This window comes from Carettochelys insculpta, chromosome 21, assembly GCF_033958435.1.
Source record: "Carettochelys insculpta isolate YL-2023 chromosome 21, ASM3395843v1, whole genome shotgun sequence".
NCBI classification, from domain to species: Eukaryota; Metazoa; Chordata; order Testudines; family Carettochelyidae; genus Carettochelys; species Carettochelys insculpta.
The window spans coordinates 20,282,288-20,302,071 of record NC_134157.1 but is presented as its reverse complement, the minus strand read 5'-3'; the positions used below and the strand labels follow the sequence as shown (position 1 = coordinate 20,302,071).

General features: G+C 46.8%; 1 protein-coding gene across 3 annotated transcripts in view; it reads left to right on the top strand.

Annotated features, from left to right (window-relative positions):
* Window positions 1-19,784, top strand: part of KCNT1 (potassium sodium-activated channel subfamily T member 1) — a 200,829-nt gene that overhangs the window by 18,579 nt on the left and 162,466 nt on the right. For all 3 annotated transcript variants that reach the window (XM_075015825.1, XM_075015826.1, XM_075015824.1), the window contains exon 3: window positions 2,001-2,171. In XM_075015825.1, coding sequence (XP_074871926.1) covers window positions 2,001-2,171 — 171 coding nt within the window. The remainder of the gene's footprint in view (window positions 1-2,000; window positions 2,172-19,784) is intronic.

Here is a 19,784-nt window from a genome sequence, read left to right as displayed (position 1 = left end):
GGCCACCAATTGAAATTAATAGGTGGAGGGTTTCAAACCAACACAAAAAATTTTGCTCCACACACCACACCCTCAACCTGGAGAACTTCTGGCTGGAGGGTGTTGTGTAGACCAGGACTTTAAGAGGGCTCAAAAAGAACTAGAGAAATACCTGTAGGACACGTCCATCAATGTCTGTTGCCCCGGATGGGCAAGAATGGCATCACTCTCCTCTGTCAGAAGCTGGGAATGGGCAATGGGGCCGGATCATTTGATAAGTCCCTGCTCTGTTCACTCCCTCTGGGGCACCCAGCACTGGCCACCGTCCGAGGACAGGACAGAGGGCTGGGTGGACCTTTGGTCTGACCCACTCTGACATTCTTATACTTTGTAGGGTCAGCAACCCCACTGCTTTAGTGGCTGTGTCATGCAATGAGCAGTTCCCAGCTGGAGATCACCTTCATTCCCCCATTTTATCCCCAAGCCATGTTCCCAAAAGTCTATTTTTCCTTTCCTGTGGGGGGTGTGTGTGTGTAACTCTAGCTCTCCAACGCACGTGACTCCCTCTCTCTCTCTCTCTCTCTCTCTCTCTCTCACACACCCCCATCTCCTGGTGGTGCACGGACACACACACATACACTCCCCCCGCCACACACACACACACCTACCTCCTGGTGGCGTGCGGACAGACACCCCCCCTTTCTCTCTCACACACACACACCTCCTGGTGGCACGCGGACACACACACTCTCTCTCTCTCTCTCTCTCTCTCTCACACACACACACACCTCCTGGTGGTGCCCGGACACACACACCCCCCCTCTCTCTCTCTCACACACACACACCTCCTGGTGGCATGCGGACACACACACACTCTCTCTCTCTCTCTCTCTCTCTCACACACACACACCTCCTGGTGGTGCCCGGACACACACACACACCCTCTCTCTCTCTCTCTCACACACACACACCTCCTGGTGGTGCCCGGACGGACACACACACCCTCTCTCTCTCTCTCTCACACACACACCTCCTGGTGGCGGGCGGACACACACACTCTCTCTCTCTCTCTCTCTCTCTCTCTCTCTCTCTCACACACACACACCTCCTGGTGGTGCCCGGACACACACACCCCCCCCCTCTCTCTCTCTCACACACACACACCTCCTGGTGGCATGCGGACACACACACACTCTCTCTCTCTCTCTCTCTCACACACACACACACACCTCCTGGTGGTGCCCGGACACACACACACACCCTCTCTCTCTCTCTCTCACACACACACACCTCCTGGTGGCACGCGGACACACACACTCTCTCTCTCTCTCTCTCTCTCTCTCTCACACACACACCTCCTGGTGGTGCCTGGACACACACACACCCCCTCTCTCTCTCTCACACACACACACCTCCTGGTGGCATGCGGACACACACACACACTCTCTCTCTCTCTCTCTCTCTCACACACACACACACACACACACACACACACACACACACACACCTCCTGGTGGTGCCCGGACACCCCCCCCCCCCCTCTCTCTCTCTCTCTCACACACACACCTCCTGGTGGCGGGCGGACACACACACTCACTCACTCTCTCTCTCTCTCTCTCTCTCTCTCTCTCCTGGGGCAAGGCTCGGCTGCAGCACACCCCTCCCCAGTGCCCCAGAACCAGGGCTTCTGCTGAATGACCAATGGCCGGGCAGAGCCCTCCCGCTGCCCTGCAGTGCCGGCGCCCCTCTCCCCAGCCAGCGCGGCCGTGCTAACGCGGGCCAGAGCCAGGGCCAGGTGCACCGGAGTGTGCCCGGCCGGGGCTGGAGGGCGCCGCCCTGGCTTTGCTGCGCTCGTTGCTGGCCGGGCCCGGCTCTCCCGCGCAGTCCGGCCGGGGAAAGGCCGCGCCCCCCGGCCAGTCCGGCCCCGCCGGCCGGGCGGCGCGGTCGCTGCGGGGCCGGGAGCGGGTGCGGGCCGGGCAGGGGCTGCAGCCCGGCTCCATCAGTCCGCTTCTCTCCGGCAGGCTCGCGTCGCCGGGCGGCTGCGGGGGCTGCGGCGGCGGCCGGAGCGGGGTCATCCTGGACATCGCCTCGCTAAAGATGAACGAGCTGGAGTCCGAGGTGCTGCCCCTGCCGCCCCGTTACCGCTTCCGGGACCTGCTGCTGGGGGACCAGGCCTTCCAGAACGACGACAGGTAGGGGGGCCTGGGCTGGGGACGCGGGGGGCGGGGGCGTTAGCCCCAGGGATTGGGGGGCGGGAGGGGGGTTAGTCCCGGGGCTGGGGGGAGGGAGGGGGTTAGCCCCAGGGATTGGGGGGCGGGAGGGGGGTTAGTCCCGGGGCTGGGGGGAGGGAGGGGGTTAGCCCCAGGGATTGGAGGGCGGGAGGGGGGTTAGTCCCGGGGCTGGGGGGCGGGAGGGGGTTAGCCCCAGGGATTGGGGGGCGGGAGGGGGGTTAGTCCCGGGGCTGGGGGGAGGGAGGGGGGTTAGTCCCGGGGCTGGGGGGCGGGAGGGGGTTAATCCCGGGTCCGGTGTGCGCGGGGGGTGTAGCCCCACGGCCGGGAGCTCAGCGGGAGGTAGCCCCAGGGCCGGGTGATCGGCGGGGGGATTGGTCCCCGGGGCACGGAGCTGGCACAGAGGCCATGGGGCAGGACACGTGGTCCCGAGCACAGTGGAGCTGGGCGGGCTGGTTCCCTGGGGGGGTCGGGCTGGGGAGTTGCTGGCCCGTAGGCTGGGGAGGGCGGGCCCGGCTCTGGGGGGCTGCGGGAGAGGGCGCTGGCCCCAGGGCATGTCCCCGGCGCGGGGCGGGGGCGCTGGCTGCAGTTCGGTGCTGCGAACCGGCGGCGCCCCGGGAGCTCTCCAGGGTGCTGACGGCACGGTCCGGTCATAGGGAGTCGGAAGTGGCAGCGCCGCCGAGCGGCTGGCCCGGGGCGGGTTGGGGGTAGTTAGCTGAGCAGCGGAGCGCAGGGTGCGGGCGGACGGGTGGGGGGAGTTTGCCCTTTTCGGTGACCCCCTGAGAGCTGAGATCTGGAGGGATCTACCAGGAGCAGCGCTCGCTCTCTCGCTCCCCGGGTGCTCCTGTGGGGGTCTGGCTCTCGGAGGCTACGGGGTTAAGCAGGGGCTTGCCTAGGGCTGGAGTGGTCCTATTTATTGAAGATTACAGAGCTGGCTGTTCTCAGCTCCCAGGGCCTATCTGCCCACCCACCGCGAGGATGCTGATTTGAACTGAGCAGTGGCCAGCAACTCCCAGAGACGTTGCAAACTTGTTTGTTTCTTGGCTGGGTCGGGGATGGGGCCTTTTGGACTGCGTTTGAAAGCGGCCGTGACTTATGAACAGGGCTGCAAAGCTAAATCAAAATGAAGAAAAGACATAAGATGTAAGGGGTCTCCTTAGGGATATCGGGTAACACAAACCAATAGGGAATTGCCCTCCAGTGAAACTCATTCATGGAATAAGACTCTAGAAGCTGAAATGCTAGGAGGTAAACTGCAATATTGTACCTTGTTTCCCACAAGTTAGTTGAATATCGAAACAGCTAGCATTGTCATGTTGAAGCAAATTTTACATTGCAGGGTTTTTAATTCTTGAATAGTTATGTGTAACTGGGTGTCCCCCGGAATTAAAATCTCTTTCTAAGCATTCTTTCAAACCTGTGGAAATTATATGGATCAAGCTAGAGATATATAGAGAGAGCAAACTATATTTTGATGATTGAAAAGGTGTGTGGTTGTGTATAATAAACATAATTTCACAAATTATGTTTTAAATAACCAATTGAAACAATTTCCCTTGGATAATAGCTGCATAAGAAAACTTGGTAGTTCTTAAGAATTAATACTCCTTAATTTGCAGTGTTTTGAAACTCAAATCCCTTAAAAGACACTACTTAAAACTGATATAGACGTATCATGTCTGTTGACATGGCTGTATTCAGGGAAAATGGTGCTATGATTGGAATTAGTCTGTCACACAATAAAATAGATATATTTAAAAAAATGACTGATTTTGTTAGAAGGATGAGTACTATGGTTCTACTTTTTCAGCTTTAAATAACTGTAATGGATTTGAAATACTTTAATTTAAGAGTCACTGCAAATTTTGTGTTTATTTTCTCTTCTTGCTTGGCATTGGCCATTAGTTTCTGTTTTAGTCTGGATTCAAATGTCTCAGATTTAGACGTTTTCAAGAATGGTGCTTCTGTTTTTCAAGACATTTCTAGTCTCTTGCTTTTGGTGTTATCCTACCCAGTTGTTTGGCTTTCCACCTCAACCTGGAAATACAATGTGGAGTTTTCAGTATCTGGAAAAGTTTAACTTCTTTGATAGTGCCCAGTCTTGCCACTCTTGCTCAGATCAAGAATCCATGCTCTCCTACCAAGGGTCACGTCAATGCTCTTATTGTCTTCTGTGGCAGCAGAATTAGGCCACTGTGGAATGGTTATGAAAATTCTATTCTCTGCTACCAAGTTCAGTTCAAGGGAGTTATGATCATGGTATCTTGGAGATGAATCAAGCTCTCTAGAGTAGTTTTGGCTGGTAAATTAGCCTATTTCAAACAAGGTTAATGTTTAGCTGAGTTAGACTAGCAGATCCAAGTGGGGAAACATTTTTGGCATTTCTATAGTTAGTCATAAATACTGAGCAGTTCAAATATACGCCTTGAAGTGCTTTGATATAATTTTGACAGGAGTGTTGTGTTTTATATCTGATGAAAAGTCCCTATGAGACTAGCACTTGGCACTGTGAACAATTTAAATAATGTTGTATGCAGGCCATATCTTGGGTCTTAGATTTGGCATGTGAATAGCAAACACTCAGTGGAATGAAATACCTGTTTTATTTAAAAGAGCAAAGTTAAAGGATTAGTATCATAAGTATCTGCCTTTTTGCAATCTGTCTCAGAATATAAAATTTTTTTTAAAAAAAAGGATGGTGCCTGTGAAGCAGCATCAACAGGAAAGGGTTATGGATTCCCTGCTTTAGAAAGGAAGGCAGGACTTAGCTCTTTGTGTTGTTAGAAACATTTCTTTTGGTTGGAGAATTAGTAATCCAACTTCACCACAGCAGACACTGGGGAGACATCTTCACTGGATTTAGGTAAGAAAGAAGAGATAAAGGCACCAGAAGAGAAGAGGTTGGAGCAAATAATTAAGTAGCTCAATTAAAGAGCAGTAGGATCAGAAATTGCATCTAAAAGTCTGCAGAAATTTTGGGATGCAATGACTGAGTTGGTAACAAAAATATGCAAACTCTTATTGAAATCAGCTACCAGATAGGAAGGTAGCAAATGTTATACTGACTTTTAAAAAGAGATGTGGGGGTGAGGTTACAACAAGCCTCCAAACAAGCATACTGGTTGAAACAGTAATAGAACAGAATTTTAATATGCCTTGATTGAAGACAGTGGTAAATGAAGCAAGAGACAAGAAGAAGAGACGTGAAAGTATTGAAAATCATGAACAATACGGAGTTGGGTGCTCAAAGGTAACCTTTTCTTACCCTGCACAAGCCGAGGTGATACTTAATGAAAAGCAGCACATTTGAAATGGAAAAAAAAAATCTTGTTCACATGACTCATAGGTACTCTGCGGAACCCATTGTATCATATTATTTTGACAGGCATGCATAAAAATATGGATGGCAACAATTACCTAAAATTGGATTCAGTTTCATTTGGAAGGGACACAATTACCATGCTGCTGGGTATAAACCAACTGCTAACAGCCATAGAGAAGAAATTTCCTCTTTGTGTTAGTTGCTGTATGAAGGCCCTTCTGTTGACGTAGATTTTGAATCAGATCCTAACTGCACACTTGCACCTTATTCTGAAGGATTTGACATTGGCTACTCTCAGGGAGCGGTTGCTATAGTAAACAGGCCCCTACTCTGATCTGGTGTGGCAAGCACTCTGTTTTATGACTCTTTGATACTTTGTTACCATGCAGGCATTCAAAGCAATCAGAATATAGTAAAGCTGTGCAATAAAACAAATGTTAGTGAGTTTATTTTTATCTGAACCAGTGCCAAAGGACAAAACCTGAAAGACGTTGAAGTGAAATCAGGAGGGGGCTGCACACTCTTATGTTTAGCTACCTTTTAACTAATTTGGCAGCATGATTCTAATTTACCTTTTCTTGTAATCCTCTTCTACATGCTGTTTCAAGCAACTGTATGCAGAAGCATGGCCAGTTGAGATGTTGGAGGGGAGGAGCAGGGACTGAGTGTAACAATTTATTGTCGATGTAAGACAGGAATGTATCATTGATGTTTACTGGTTAAAAGCCACTGAGAAATCACATCTGTAGAAAGGACAAATGTGGGCATATACCACAAGAGCATCCCTCTATATCTACCTGCTTTTGCATTTATCCTTGTTTGGCCTGTGACACCCATATCTGTTGTTTGACATTGGGCAGAACTGATAGGTGTTGGAGGGGAAAAACAAAAACAAACCAAAAAAAAAATCAGAACTGTGTCTGAAAGCATGTCTATAAGAATCACATCATTTGCCCAAGCTTAATAGTCTGCAGATATTTTCAGAAAATCAATGCCAGGAGCCGCAAGGCCCATTTTATCGTAACAAGAAGTAATGAATGTCATGTTGATTAAGTGTTTTTTCCTGAATTTAATTAGTAGCCAAGAATCCTTTTGGTATGCAAAGGTTTTTATAACAGTTCATGTGTGGAAGGTCTGCAGTGTCATCTATATAAATACTTCAGCATCTTCTTTTCTGAATCTGAGATTCTTCTAACACTGCATAAGCAAGAAATAGAGATGCTCAGAGACATTTAACAATGGGCAAACTCTTCTCATTGTTCTTCCAGATTACTAGGTCTGTGATGCATTTTCTTCCTCTTTTCTTGGGATTATCTACATTTCAGATTTTAAATTAGTCATTAAGTGCTAAATCGTGGGTGAGATTATAGATTCATAGAACACTAAAAGTGGGAGGGACCTCAAGAGGACATTGAATCCAGTCCCCTGCCCTCATGTCAGGACCAAGCACCATCTAGACCATCCCTGAAAGGTGTCTGTCTAACCTGCTCTTAAATATCTCCAGGAATGGAGATTCCACAGCCTCCCTAGGCAATTCATTCCAGGGTTTAACCACCCTGACAGTTAGGAAGTTTTTCTTAATGTCCAATCTAAATTTCTCCTGCTGCAGGTTAAAGCCCATTGCTTCATGTCCTATCCTCAGAGGCCAAGGAGAACAATTTTTCTCCCTTTTCATTTTAACACTCTTGTAGGTACTTGTAAACTTCCAGCTTGCCTGCTCTCAGTCTTCCCTTTTCTAAACTAAACAAGCCCAGTTCTTTCCATCTTCCCTCATAGCTCATGTTCTCTAGAGCTTTAATCATTCTTGCTGCTCTTCTCTGGAAGAATCTGTGTTTATAGATTCCTTTATTTAACCACAGGGACACCCTGTCACTAAAATATCTGCCTCTTACACTCTAATTTTTCCGGTTAGTCCTGACAAACACAATGCTTTTCTCTTTGAATGTCTCATTCAGTGTGATGCCACGCTGTACAGTTCCTCACCCTTCCATCAGTTGCTCTGAATTCTTACTCATTTCCTCATTCTTATTCATTTTCTTTTGAGCTAAAGCTGCCCTGTATGTGTGAGATTGTTGCTAGGCAAGCTGGCAAATTTATTTATTTAGAAAATATGAACACTTCTTTCAAAAGACTGAAATCTACCTGATAGATAATGACATGGTACTGAACCGGGTTACAAATTTAAATTTAACATTACTTCAGACTCTGTAACCCCTTTCTCATTGGTTAATGTCCTTTTTGCTTTAAAAGAGGCAGGCTGCTCTGAGTGTGAAAGCCTTGGGCTGTGACTCAGGAGATTTAGGTATAATTCCCAACTCTGCCATCTCCTGCATGACAGTTTGAGCAATTCACTTCACCTTAGTCCCCACCCGTAAAGTAGGGCTCACACTCCTCTTTAAGGATAGCCTGTGTCTTATAAAATGTTGGTATGGTGCCTTGCAGTGTGGGCCCTCAATCTCATTAAAGACCATAAATCCTGGTGACATACCAATTCAAAATAATACACGTTACAGAATTATCTGTAAGATCATATTCTCTTGAACTTCCACTATCATTTGGGTCACACTGTGCTGCCTACCTCTTATGGAAAAATACTGTCATGGAGTGGAGGGGTTGCACAGTGTGAGATTAAAATTATATTGCTCCCAATAAACTGAAAATTACCTGCTATCTAGTAACTAGTAACTGGTCACATATGTTCAACAGCAGTCACATGAGGAAATATAAGTTCAGAACATTGTGTTTAGCTATCACTGCACTTAAGACTGAAGCTTGATTTCCAGCTGTTTCAGACTGTTGCAGTTTGTCAAAGATAACAGGCACTGGGTTTTAGAAGCTGGGCCTTTAGGAGGTCATCTGGCAGACGAGCCTCCCCGATGAGAAGAAATCAGAGAAAAGGAGGAAGAGCAACTGTGCCTTGAGACACCATTGCTTTTAATAATGTCAAGGTTTGTATTTCACAGGAAAATCCAGTAGCTTGGCTAACAGCTAATAGAAGCAATAAAAAGACCTGGAAAGGAAACTTTAGAACATTTTTCTTAATAATTGAGATTACATTTTCCTCAATCTCTACATTGTTGAGAAAGTTCTTAGGCTGACAGTAATCTAGCAAGGGACTATCACTGAAACAAATTAACCAAGTCTGATAAGTAGTAATAAACTGCCTGATATTTCCAGTTTCAGTGAAGTGGTGTATTGCTTATATTTCATAAGCTATGGTTACACTAGAGAGTTTTGCTGACAAAACTGGTGGAACATCCACACATAAAATGCATTTTGTTGACAGTTTGTTGACAAAACTCAGCGTTTTCACTGGCAGTGTTCTGCCTTTCAGCCAAGAGGCATAATGCTGCTGTCAACAGATTCTGTGTGGATGCTCTGGGGGACCCTCCTCTTGACAGACATGGCGTTCAGAACAATGGCAGCCCTGTCTGCTGTGCTTCCAGGTGCCTGTTTTGTCGAGTCCAGCCACTCTTTCGACAGAACAGAGAGCTCTAATGATTGGCTTGTTTGTGGCTGCACTGTGTTGACAGGTTTTGTCAGGAAATCTCTTCCAACAGTGACTTCTGTGAACAGATCATTGTAGTGTAACTGTAGCCTTAATGTTTAAAAAGTCTTGGGGAGAAGCTTCTGATACACCTGGTAGCAAAATGTAAGCCACAGAGCAGTTAGAGGTAGTCAAACTGTAACTTCAGTTTTAACATCCTTTCAAAGACGCAAAAGGAATTCCTGATAGTATGGTGTGAAGCCTTTTCTGGATGAGGTTTGGATTGTCTGAATTATGTTTTATTTGCGTGACTAGATCTAGCAGGGGTTCTCAAATGTTACCGTGCCACAACCCAGTTCTGACAACCAAAAAACACAACTCCAGGAGTGAGGACTGAGGCCTGAGCCAGCCCATGCCCTGCTATATTAGGTGAGGCCATCAAAGGCAAATCCTGATTCCCACCGACTCAGGACGGGGGGCCAAACCCTTGTGGCTTCGGTCCCTGGTAGAGGGACTGTAATGTGACCCTCATCACCCCTCTCTGAAGCCTTTGGGTTTAGCTTTGGTTCAGGCTTTGGTTTCAGGCTCCAACAAATCTAATGCCAACCGCAGAAAGCCCATTAAAATGGGATCATGACCCACTTTGGGGTCCTGACCACAGTTTGAGAACTGCTGGGACATAGACTTATTTGTTCCCACAACACGGGCAAAATTAAACTGTGCTCTGAGTGCATCTGTGTTGTAACTGGATTCCTCGGCATAGCCAGAACTGTAATGCAGCCAAACAGTCAGGGACCGTCCATAATTTATTCCTTACCTACCTTGCTGTAAGTAACCTCAAGAACGCACATTAGTTTGCTGCCCTCATCAAGGAAAACAAAGAACAGTGCTAACATTGGCACCAGGAGAAGGTGGTGCCAGCAGCTGTATCGATGGCCATGGGTGTCTCAGAGATAAAAGTTGGAGACACGTTTTTAGAAAAAATCAAGCTCTGAGGCTCACTGTGGCATCATCAGGGCAGGAAGGTGGATCAGATAGAACAAAGGCCGGAGATTTGGAAGTCTTGGACTCCCAGCTCTGACATTAACCTGCAGCGTGGGCAGCGTGGGCAGATTGGGCAGCGTGGGCAGGTTGCTTGCCCTGTCTGTGCCCTTGCCGATTTACATAGGAGCTGGGACTTCTGCTGCCTGTGTCTGGCACAGTGGAGTCTCCTCCCATTTAAGGCCTGCAGGTGTGAGTGAAATACTAATTAATAACTGAGAGCCTGGGATCAGGCCAGCAATATTGCCTCACAGTAGATGTGCCACCGTATTTCTATGCCTCACAGCGCTAGATTTTTAAGATAAACTTTGTACTATCGAGCCTTCATTTTTCCTCCTGTGTGTCCATATTAGAGATGCACATTAAATGTAATCAAGCATTAATTTTCATCAGCAAAAGGATCTGTGCTTCTCTGATGGGGTGGACTAAGCTCTGGTGCCCCCTGCAGGAGGGCAGAGGCCTTGACACACCCCGTCTCAGCAAGAGGAGCAGAAAAGGGGTCCTTCTGTCAGGATTGAGTGGCTGTCTCTGTGGCAGTCAATCAGGACCCAGTAAGCGGATATAAAAGAAGCTGCTGGGCTAGGGCCTAACAGTTGCTCACGGGAGCTTGACTCAGGCAGGTCTCTATGCTGACTGGAAGACCAGCAGCACTACGGACAGCCCCGAGTGCAATCTGAACTTCAACCTGGGTGAGGCCCAGGTCCAGTGGGCTGAAGATTGCCCACAAGCCTCATACAAGAACAGGTAGCACTGTGGATAGGGCTAGTCAATTCCGAGCCTCAGAACCTTAAAGATTACCAGACAAGGCACTGTCCATGGGAAGTGACCCAGGGAGCAAGTGAATTACCAGACAACCAGGCAAGGACTTTACGTGACACCCCTTTTCCACAGCAGGGTGCTCACAAGCAGGTGGCTGCAGTTATGATTCCCATTCAGATCTACTTTTCCTTGGTGGAGCTCAATCTCCCAGGATTACCCATCCTTTCTTTCACACCTTGCTCCCACTTAACAATGTCTTTTATTGTTCCTCATGCTGTGCCTTGCCACAGAGTTATTGCTTGATTTTGAGATCTGAACTTCCCATAGCAAGGCTGGTATTATTATCCGTGCTTTAATAGGAGGGCTCCTATCTTTTGCCAGCTCTTTTGCTAACTCTAGCAACATGGCTCTCAACTGCACTTCATTTAACATGCTGATCTTGCATGTCACCATTAATCTTCCCCTGAGAGAAGTGCTTGGTGTTGACAAGGGATAATTGTGCTGTTATCCTGAGTAAATACAAAGCTATTAGTACATTTAATATGGGCTCTGGGTTATTCTTTCTAATGGAGTCATGAGTCATTTCCAGATCTCATACTGGGCACAGAATATATGAGTGCTACTGCAGTCTGTGTGTTATGTACACCCACATCCTAAATGAAGCCAAAATTGCTCACTAAGTCATGTTCTCCAAAGCAGGTGTGTAACAATTTGGGATAAGCTTCAAAAAGTGTATTTTGTTTTGTTTGCAGATCTTTAATGAATAAATGGCATTCTTAATTGCTATTTACTTTATAAATTGTTGTGAAAGGTTCAGGTGGTAATTACTAACTTGGCATGTTAATTGAAAATGCCATTTTGAAAACATTTTAATTGATATTTTCTATGTACATACTGACTCTGCCAGTTTTCTCTTAGATTAGGAATCTAGTTGCTATTTGTAGGGATATTAGTAAAATTTATTAAGCTAATGGATGAAGAATAGAAGTGCAATTTACTCCTAATTTTATATAACATTTGGCAAACATGAGTCCACTATTCACTTCATGAATACTGTTAACACTTCTGTTACTAGCAAGGGCCAGTTACTGAGAATAAGTGCAACATAGATTCCAATGGAGTGAGTGGAAGTTGTCCTTGGAGTGATATTGCATATAAGCACATACCATGAGGAAAAAAATATTGATTTTCACTTGGTTAGCATGACATAATATGACTGGCTCAAATTTCCATCTTTCCATGGGGTATTTTCTCTGTACATCTGACATTATTTTAGTTTTAATAATTTACAATACATTTGTTTTACCGCCCCAATGAAACTCTGAGAGATGGTCGAGATGTGGAAGACTGAAAGAATGCTAGATAGACCCTGGATAAATTGGAACAGCACTGTTGAACTTATATCTGATGTTGTCCATAAGTCTGATAGGTTGAAGGGTCAAAGGAAAAGAACACAGTCATAGAAGGAAAGTGCTAAAGATCAGATCTGGACAAAGGGCACTTATGAAGCTAGAAATACTAAGGAATTCAGACTAAGATCAAATGGCAGCCTTGTGAAGTAACTTATTATTTGTAATTTGTATTATTTGTATTTGTATTTGTATTTGTGTTATTATTCGTATTTGTGTTATTTGTAATTGCTTAATTGTTGTATATCTGATTTCCTTAAAAACTGACCTATGTTGCATGAACAAAATTAGGATTTTTATTGTCCTTGGTTTTTACGTGATATAACATACAAAAATATTTTGATTGCAAAGTGTTCTCTTGCTACCACTGTGCATATAGAAACACTTGGAATGAAAGCTGATGGCAAGGAGATCTAGTAGACAGATGCTCCACTCCCCAAGGTCAAAAGTAGCCTCATAGTTAAATAATTCCAGACTTCCTCAATTGATTTAGGCATGTGATTGCTCTCCATTGAGAGTGTAATCCATGCTTCCAGCTGTGCACACTCTTGTTAACGAGGAGACTCTTCCAGGGGCTTATCAGAGCTGTGGCAGTCCCACTGATGACCGTTTAACTTGCTTACAAAGAAAAGGGAGCAGTGGCGCATTTCATTCTCCAGGCATGAAGTTCAGCCCATAAAATTAAGCTGGAATGGCTGCAGATATAACTGCCTCTGGAATCTCTACTACATTGCATCTGACGAAGCGGGTCTTTGCCCTCGAAAGCTTATGCTCCAAAATAGCTGTTAGTCTATGAGGTGTTTTTGTGGCTTCACATGAGGTCACTGCACAGTTCTGTGATGCCTGGGTGTGGAAAGCTTCTCTTGTGCCATAAAAAAGTCCCAGGCAAAAGAAAAAGGCCATATCCACAAAAAGCATCAAGGACACACCTTGTTTTTTGCCCTTTCAATAAAGTGTGAAATCCTAGCTCTATTGATGTCAATGGGAGTTTAGCACTGACTTCAGCAAGGGTAGAATTTCATCCCAGCGCTCCAGTGCTCTTACAGAGCTGTGTCTGGTGGTGGTACACAGGGTGATCTGGAGGCAAGTAGCTCTAACTTAGACTTTCCTCTTACTGGGACTATTCTAAGGTGTAACCTCATTTCCCACACCTGCTCCCCTGTCACATTTCAGTCTAATTCGTAATTCTATCCTGCTCCTTCCTAGTTCTCAGGAAAAATAATTTGTTGCAGCATGGAAAGGGTGGCAATTATTCCCCCCACTGAGCTGTTCAGATCTGCTGGCTGTTGTGTTGGGTGTGAAACCGAGGACTCTGTCCTTGCCTACACTTAGCTGCACCAGTGATATACTTCACCTCTGCAAATAGTATAGCTGAAGTCAACATACTGACTTCAGCATCATGCATGCAGCAGAGGTCAGTGGGGGCTGCTCTCCCATTGCCGTTGGATACTCGTCTTGGTGGAGTACAGGCATGGACGGGAGCGAGCTTGGATATTGATTTATTGCATCTACAATAGATGCAATAAATTGACAGCTGGTGGATTGTTCACTGCCGTGTTGATCCATTGTGTGGTGGAGACAAGGCCTCTGTTTCCTCCCTACATGCTGTTCAGTGCAGGTGAGTAGCCCCTATGCAGCACCTGAAGTTCCACCATTCTCCCACCAAGACTGAAGATTTGGGGAGCCCTGAAGCAGAGTGTGTGTGGATGGATCATATTCTTCCTTACTCCTCTGTGAGGCCAGGTTGGGATGACACACAATCTGGCCCTAACGGAAATAACCAAATCCCCTCTCTCTACAGAGAAGCATGCGGCCATAGTACCTGGTTCTGCCACAAGTAGAGGGGTAAGAGGACAAATAATTTGAATCAAAGGCGCAATGTTTCTAGGAAACCAAGCTAATAATAATAAGAGAATTCATATTCCACTGGCTTAGATCCACTCGTCAGGAGAAAAGAGAACTTGTGGCTTCTACAGATTTCCATTTCCATTCTGCATTTGCCTCTGGTGCTGGGAATATCAAGTTGGATCCATATCAAAGACACAGCTACTACTCTGCATGGCAAATATGGTGGTATAATAAGGTTCTCTTCTGCTGCACAATATATAAGAAGTTCCTATTAATTTAAATGTGATTAGTAGCAGGCTATAGTAAATTATCTGACAGCCTCAGAACGCTGGACTGGAATGTAACTTTCTGATTTGGTTGGCAGGGATCTAACACGATTACCAAACACTTTCACTGTCAATTAAGGCAGCATATTTTGCATTTAATAAAGTCCATAGACACATGAGAACATCCCATGTGGCTTGTGCTCTCTGGGACCGAAATGCACACTTTATGTAAGAGGATGTACGGCACAGAGAATGGCCATCTCACCTAATCAATCCCCTGCCACCATGTGGACTGAGGGCATTGTTGCCCCTCAGTCTCATCTGTTCTGTGGTGGTGGCACAAAACCCCGTCCCTGGAGACAGGGCCAGATTATGAAAGGGACTGTAGGACCTGCAGCCCAGGGTGCCACACGGGCATCAAAGCCCCTGTGTGCTGCATTCTGGGCCATCTCCCCAGATTCTGCACCCCCAGCCATCTCCCATGCTGGCTGTTGTCACTTGCAGTCACTTAACTCTGCTTTTTCTCATTAATAAATACATTTTTATTATTGAGTCCAGTGTAAATAACTGTTACCTGGGGGGAGAAACCAATCTGCATAGCTCTTTCATTGCCAAAGGGGGCTGAGCTTCTGAGCATTCTCTGTGTAAAGCTTCTCCCCAGGGTAAAACAGATTTATTTGGGGGCTTGGTCCCTTTTTGGGTTGGTTTCCTGGGTGCTGAGCCCTTGTGGAGCTGAACTGGTTCAGCATCCCTGTTGCTCTGCATGAGGACAGTAACCCCAACTCTGGGCCTCGGCTGGGGGAGACCAAAACTTCTGGCTCAGCAGGACAGGGTGATGAGGAGCCCCAGACGGCAGGAAAACAGGAAAGTAGTGGCTTGATGAGCATCCTGAGGATCAACCCCAAGGAGATTCCTATGACCCAACCTGTCGTGATTGGTCCATCTGTTTTTGTGGCACCTCTAAGTGTGCCAAGCCTGGGGGACCACAGTCCTGTTTGATGCTTATGGCCTGCGGGGAAGGGTGGGGAATAGGTGGGCCTAAGTTCTGATCCCTCAGTTGTTGATTAGTTCACCAGAAAAAGCAGATGGGACTAATTAGGCACGCCAGCCAGCTGGCTGGGATAAGGCCCCAATGTGCCCACGGCTGATAAAGAGGCAGGAAGGAAGTGCCAAGGGAAAAGAGAGCGGACCTGAGTTACCAGAGCCTGGTTATGTGTGGGCCTCAGGAGGGAGACCTCTGTGCCCTGCCAGCCCTGGGGATAGGACCCAGAAAGCTGTTGGTGCTGTCGATGGATTGCTGTGGGAATGGTGGAGGGAACAAATACAAGAATTCAGTGGAGCAGGACCACAAATGTGGGGAGCTAAGGGGGCAGTTGCTCTGGGTCCTGGTGATTTAAAAGGGTCGGGCGGTTCTGGGTCTCCACAGCTGCTACTGAAGTAACGGCAGTGACCCGCACCCCAGGGCCTTTACGTTGCTGCCAGATCCCCGCACAGCAGTATGGGCTGGCTGCCCCTAGCCCTGCCCCTTCTGCCTGAGTCCTTGACCCTTCTGGGGGTCCTGAAGCTGAGTCTGCCCCGCCTCTCCATTGCCCACAGCCCAGTGAAGTCTGTGTGTTCTTCCAGCTGCCCTACAAACACTGCAACTTCCCTAATGATTCTCGAGCTCCAAACCATTTTTGAAACCCAGCAGAGTCCATGCGGTCTTGTGGGCACCTGGGTTCTATTTCTGTCCTCCAGTCTGTGTGACTGTGGGCAAATCACAGCCTTTTCCTTTCACTCTGCTTTCTCTTATTTACTTGGTTTTGGGCCAGGCCAGGCACCTTGTGTGAGCGCGCGCGCGTGTGTGTGTGTGCGCGCGTGCGCAGTGGCTAGCATAATGCGCACTGATCTCAGCTGTGGCCTTTCTGTTCTACTATCATATCAGTGATAAACGTCTGCTATTCCAAACTTTGCTGCTGACTCTTTTACAGATTTTAAGAATAAGCCCTTCTGAAATCCTGGACTTCCCTGCGGTGTTACTCCAGGGTGACACCATTAATGAACTTCTACAAGGGCGAAACTGGAGACCCTTTGATGTCAGTGAAGCTGCACCAATATAAAACTGGGATCTAGTAGTGGTGCACCAGCTCCCCTCTCTTTCTATTGAGCTGTTACAGGCAACTCTTGGTGACCTTGTTGCCAGCATCAAATATGTTCATAATTTGTTGATGGGGCATGTGCACAGCATTCCACCCTGTCAGTTTGGGTTGACTGTGTTTTGCTAAATGTGCCTCAGTTTCCTTCTATTTAAATGCTGCTTCTGCCCCTTGCCACCTGCAACTAACTCCCATATATGCTCAGTTCTTACACTCGGAATAACTAAATAAAAAAGTGCCATTGTTTGCTGTGGCCGGAAGCAAATGCTTTCCTGTTCAGCGATGCCACTTCTATTAGCTGACTCAGAGTGTGAGCAACTTACAACCCCCTTCCGTGGTCACATCTGGTTTATGCATTCTTCCTCCCTGTATAAACACTTACTCCCTGGCACTCACACCTAGCACAGTTTGATTATTTTTTTAATCTTTCAATTTTATCCTCTGCTGTCACTGTTTTAGTAGCTAAGTTGTGGCTGGACATTTTACATCTCTCGATATTATGTCTGGCTTCACCTACAAGGCATCGCCGTCCTGATCTTACGCACCCTTCCCATATATAATTGCTTGGCCTTAATAAGGTCACTTTACTCAACTGTATTTTATGGTTGCTGCTGGAGTTGTAATCTGTGTTGCCAAGTGTTTCACTCTGTTCTTTCTTATGGTGGTAGAGCCCTCTTGAGGTTGATGCAAACATGACATGTCTGTACAATTAAACTCTGGGCGTTTGTAGTCAAACTGAGATTTTTAGCATCGTGTCCCTGACTCACTGCCATCTTGAAACATATTTCTGCTTTTGGCTGCAGTGTTACACAACTCGGATGGATGTGCATTTACATGTTAGGCATTGGATAACCCCTGTAATATTAGTGCCTCTTGGGTGTACATCAGCTTCTCTTCTGTTAGAGCAGACAGTTTCCTCCACCATACTCCCTCGGGAATAGCCATAGAATCATAAGGCTGGAAGGGACCTCAGGAGGTCATCTAGTCCAGCCCCCTGCTTCAAGCAGTAGCAACTCCCACAAAGTCATCCCAGCCAGGACCTTGTCAAGCTGGGACTTAAAAACCTCTAGGGATGGAGAATCCACCACCTTTCTAGGCAACGCTTTCCAGTGCTTCACCACTCTTCTAGTGAAGTGGTTTTTCCTAATATTCAACCTACTCCTCTCCTTCTGTAACTTCAGGCCATTACTCCTTGTTCTGCCATATGTCACCACTGAGAACAATTTCTCTCCATCCTCTTTAGAGCTCCCCTTCAGGAAGTTGAAGGCTGCTATTAAATCACCCCTCAGTCTTCTCTTCTGTAAACTAAATAAGCCCAAATCCCTCAGCCTCTACTCATAGGTCTTGTGCTCCAGCCTCTTGATCATTTTTGTTGCCCTCCACTGAACCTGCTCCAGCACATCCGCACTCTTTTTACACTGGGCAGCCTAGAATGGAACACAATATCCAGATGTGGCCTTACCAGTGCCGAACAGAGGGGAATAACTTCTTCACTAGATTTGCTCAAAATGCTCCTCCTAATGCAACCTAACATGCTGTTAGCCTTCTTGGCTACAAGGGCACACTGTTTACTCATACCCAACCTTTCATCCTCCCATAATCCCTAGGTCCCTTTCTGCTGTACTGCTGCTTAGCCAGTCTGTCCTTAGCCTATAACAATGCTTGGGATTTTCCGTCCCGAGTGCAGGGCTCTACACTTCTCCTTGCTGAACCACATTGGATTTCTTTTGGCCCAGTCGTCCAATTAATCCAGGTCACTCTGGACCCTGCCTCTGTCCTCCAATGTATCTGCCTCTTCCCCTAGCTTAGTTTTGTCTGCAGACTTGCTGAGGGTGCAATCCAGTCCCTCATCCAGGTCATTAATTGAGATGCTGAACAACCCTGGCCCCAGAATTGAGCCTTGGGGCACTCCGCTTGAAACCAGCTGCCATCCAGATATTAATAATACTTAACACTTGGTCTGTGCCCTGATTCTGATGCCCTATTCAACCTGACTAGTCCCTTACTCAGCAAGTAGTCCCATTTATTTCACTGTGAATAATCACAAGGCTTGGGCTACAGTAGGCAGGTAAGTCAATTACAGATAGGCAATTCTAGCTATGGCAATTGCATAGCTAAAATCAACTTATTTGCAATCGACTTACCGGGCCATCCTCACTGAGGAAGGTCGGTGGGAGAGTTTCTGGTAGGTCAATTTCATGTGTCTCCACCAGGCTTGCCAAATCAAGCCCTGGAAGAGGAATGCTTTTCATTCACATAGCTCAAATCTCCTCTGGGATTTACATTATTGGTTGCAGGTTGTTATCTTGGTTTTCTCTCATACTTTAATGGCAGAAGCAGCTTTTCAGATTGGCTGTGACTGAGGTTGGCTTTGTTTTGATAACCCTTTTGAGACAGTAGACTTGGTCCAGTACAGATTAGCTTCTTTTGCACATCGGCCACGTCTTGTCCTCTCCAGTGAGCAACATGAATATGTCAACAAGAGTCAAAGTGGTCCATAAGTTTTCCCCATCAAGTAAAATCAAGAGCAGGGGGAATTCCTGCACACTTTGGAAAAAAGAAAAAACTTGGAAGTACCACTGATGGATGGGTCTGCAGAAATAGAACCAGTCAGGGTCTCCATGTGGAAGCTGGCTGGTGCATGGTAACCTACCATGCTCTTAGGCTACTTACTGGGTTCTGAGATGTTTTCTCTGTGGTGTGTCTATTCTAAAATAAGTGTGCCATGCTCTGTGGAAGCTGTCTGGTCACTGGTGACCCTGTTTGTCCCTGAGAGAGAGAGAGAGAGAGAGAGAGCTGCAAGTGTTGAACTACACTGGCAAAAAAAAGTCCTTGTGCTGTTATAGCTTATTTTATTCAGTGAACTGGGGAAAGCCATTCTGGGCAAAGTGCTTGGACACTGATCTTAGGCATGTGATGCTAGTAGGGTTTGCTGACCTATGCCAGTGCAGCAATACTGATGGTCCATTTCAAGGGTAGACCAGGTCTGGGAGTGGCACCTAGCTCCTGGTCTCGTGCTGTCTCCACCTGCTGGTTTTGTTCACGTGCTGTGTGCTTTTATGAAGCTAGATGGTGCAGTCATGAGGCAGTCTCCCTCTCATGCTTGTTGGTACATCACAAGCACAGTGGGGTCCATATCCTTGGTAGGGCCCCTTAAGGTGATTGCAGTGCAGGTTATTCATAATACAGGCTGAACCTTTCTCATCTGGAAGTCTCTTGGCTGGCAGTATCCGTAATCTGGTGTGATTTTAGTTAGTTGGACAACTACTTATCAAGGGGGTGGCCAAGTTTCCTGTGGTCCCATAAAGAT